At 38.9% G+C, this 1,456-nt stretch overlaps 1 protein-coding gene across 1 annotated transcript in view; it reads right to left on the minus strand.

Annotated features, from left to right (window-relative positions):
* The window catches only part of LOC101845698 (cathepsin L1), a 4,253-nt gene that overhangs the window by 1,407 nt on the left and 1,390 nt on the right, over window positions 1-1,456 (minus strand). The window contains exons 3-5 of the mRNA XM_013083198.2: window positions 1,152-1,343; window positions 517-682; window positions 85-190 (exon numbers count right to left, since the gene is read on the minus strand). Coding sequence (XP_012938652.1) covers window positions 85-190; window positions 517-682; window positions 1,152-1,343 — 464 coding nt within the window. The remainder of the gene's footprint in view (window positions 1-84; window positions 191-516; window positions 683-1,151; window positions 1,344-1,456) is intronic.

The raw sequence follows: 1,456 nt of genomic DNA on the forward strand, positions 1-1,456 counted from the left end.
TTAAATCATTTACAAGTGGGGCATAACAACCAACACTTACATTAATTTCTTTATCTTTGTATCGTATCAATCGATCAGCCTCACCTGTTCTTAACCTTCCAGTAGTCCTGTCCTTCTAGAGAGCCGTATCCAACAACGAGGACACCATGATCCAGGCTTTGAGGGTCACACTCAGGCTCGTAGTACACACCTGGAAAAATGGGGAACGAAATTATTTGTGAGACAGCGTGGTGAATTAAAGCGCTTGTCAAAATAGCATAAGCAAGGAAATCGGTATCTTTCTGGCCGTTGGACTATTTTTTATAAATGTTTTTTTTGTTCAATACTTTCTATCGCTTGTCGGATTTCAGACGATTGCCGGCAAACATGCAGGTCTAAAAAACACATTGTGAGGATTTTTACAGAAAAATATGTTTCAAAGACACAGAATAAGAAATTTGAACTTTCCAGTGACAATTTTTCATCGTCACATCTAAAAAAAAAACGAGCATAAATCTACAATCTCCTACAACTGACCTCCGGAATACATCTGGAAGCTTCCGTGAGAGGCGTCGATGGCCACAGAGATGGGTCCCACATTGGCAGTAGCGTCCTGGAGATCTGACTCACTGGCCTCTTGGATGTCGTCACAGCCGGTCACTCTGACCTTAGCCAGGCCGGGGTTGTAAGCGCACATATCGTCCTGAGAAAACCAAGACAAAGGTGGACGTTTGTCAATGGGATTGTTAACAAAAAAGTTTAGGTCTACAAAGATTGTTACTTTTTTTTTACTTTTAGTGCCACGGTACAGTGACGGCAAAAGTTAGAAACGAGAGTAAAATATAGAGAGGAGAAAGAGAGATAAAAAAAAGACAAAAGAGGCAAAACAAGAAAGTGGATGATTGTTAAAACTCAGATTGGACGACCAAAAGAAAAAACGCGTTACAAAATTATGTCGGAAAAACTATTTTAAAAAAGTATTCAAAAATATTTAGAAAAAAAAAGATAAAATACTTTTTTTTAAAAATTCAGTTCTTTGAAGTCCTAAAATGCCCGAATTCGGTACAATCTGAGGATATTCCGGGTATATATCAAGCTACAGAGACTAAATGTGAGTTTCGAAAAGATATGGTCAACGACTGATTATCATGTGAACTAGGAGTAAAGCTTACCGTGGCGGTGTAGGGGTAGTCAGCCTCAGATTCCAGTCCGTTGGTTGAGTTGACGAATCTGAAAGCACTGTCCATGAGTCCTCCTTCACAGCCTGAACAATCGCTCAGCTGACAGCAGTCCACGATCTGTTGCTCGCTCAGACTGATCAGTTTTCCGGATTTCAGGAAATTCTGGCCCTCGATAGAGCCGGTCTGTGAGAGTTAAAATGGGAATTATTTTGTTTTTGTTTAATTTATATAATTTTTCGTTATTTATATCTATAAATCTATTAAAAATGTACAGATGATTGTGTATATTAAAGTGG

Source organism: Aplysia californica, unplaced genomic scaffold (genome assembly GCF_000002075.1).
Source record: "Aplysia californica isolate F4 #8 unplaced genomic scaffold, AplCal3.0 scaffold00217, whole genome shotgun sequence".
Classification (NCBI taxonomy): domain Eukaryota; kingdom Metazoa; phylum Mollusca; class Gastropoda; order Aplysiida; family Aplysiidae; genus Aplysia; species Aplysia californica.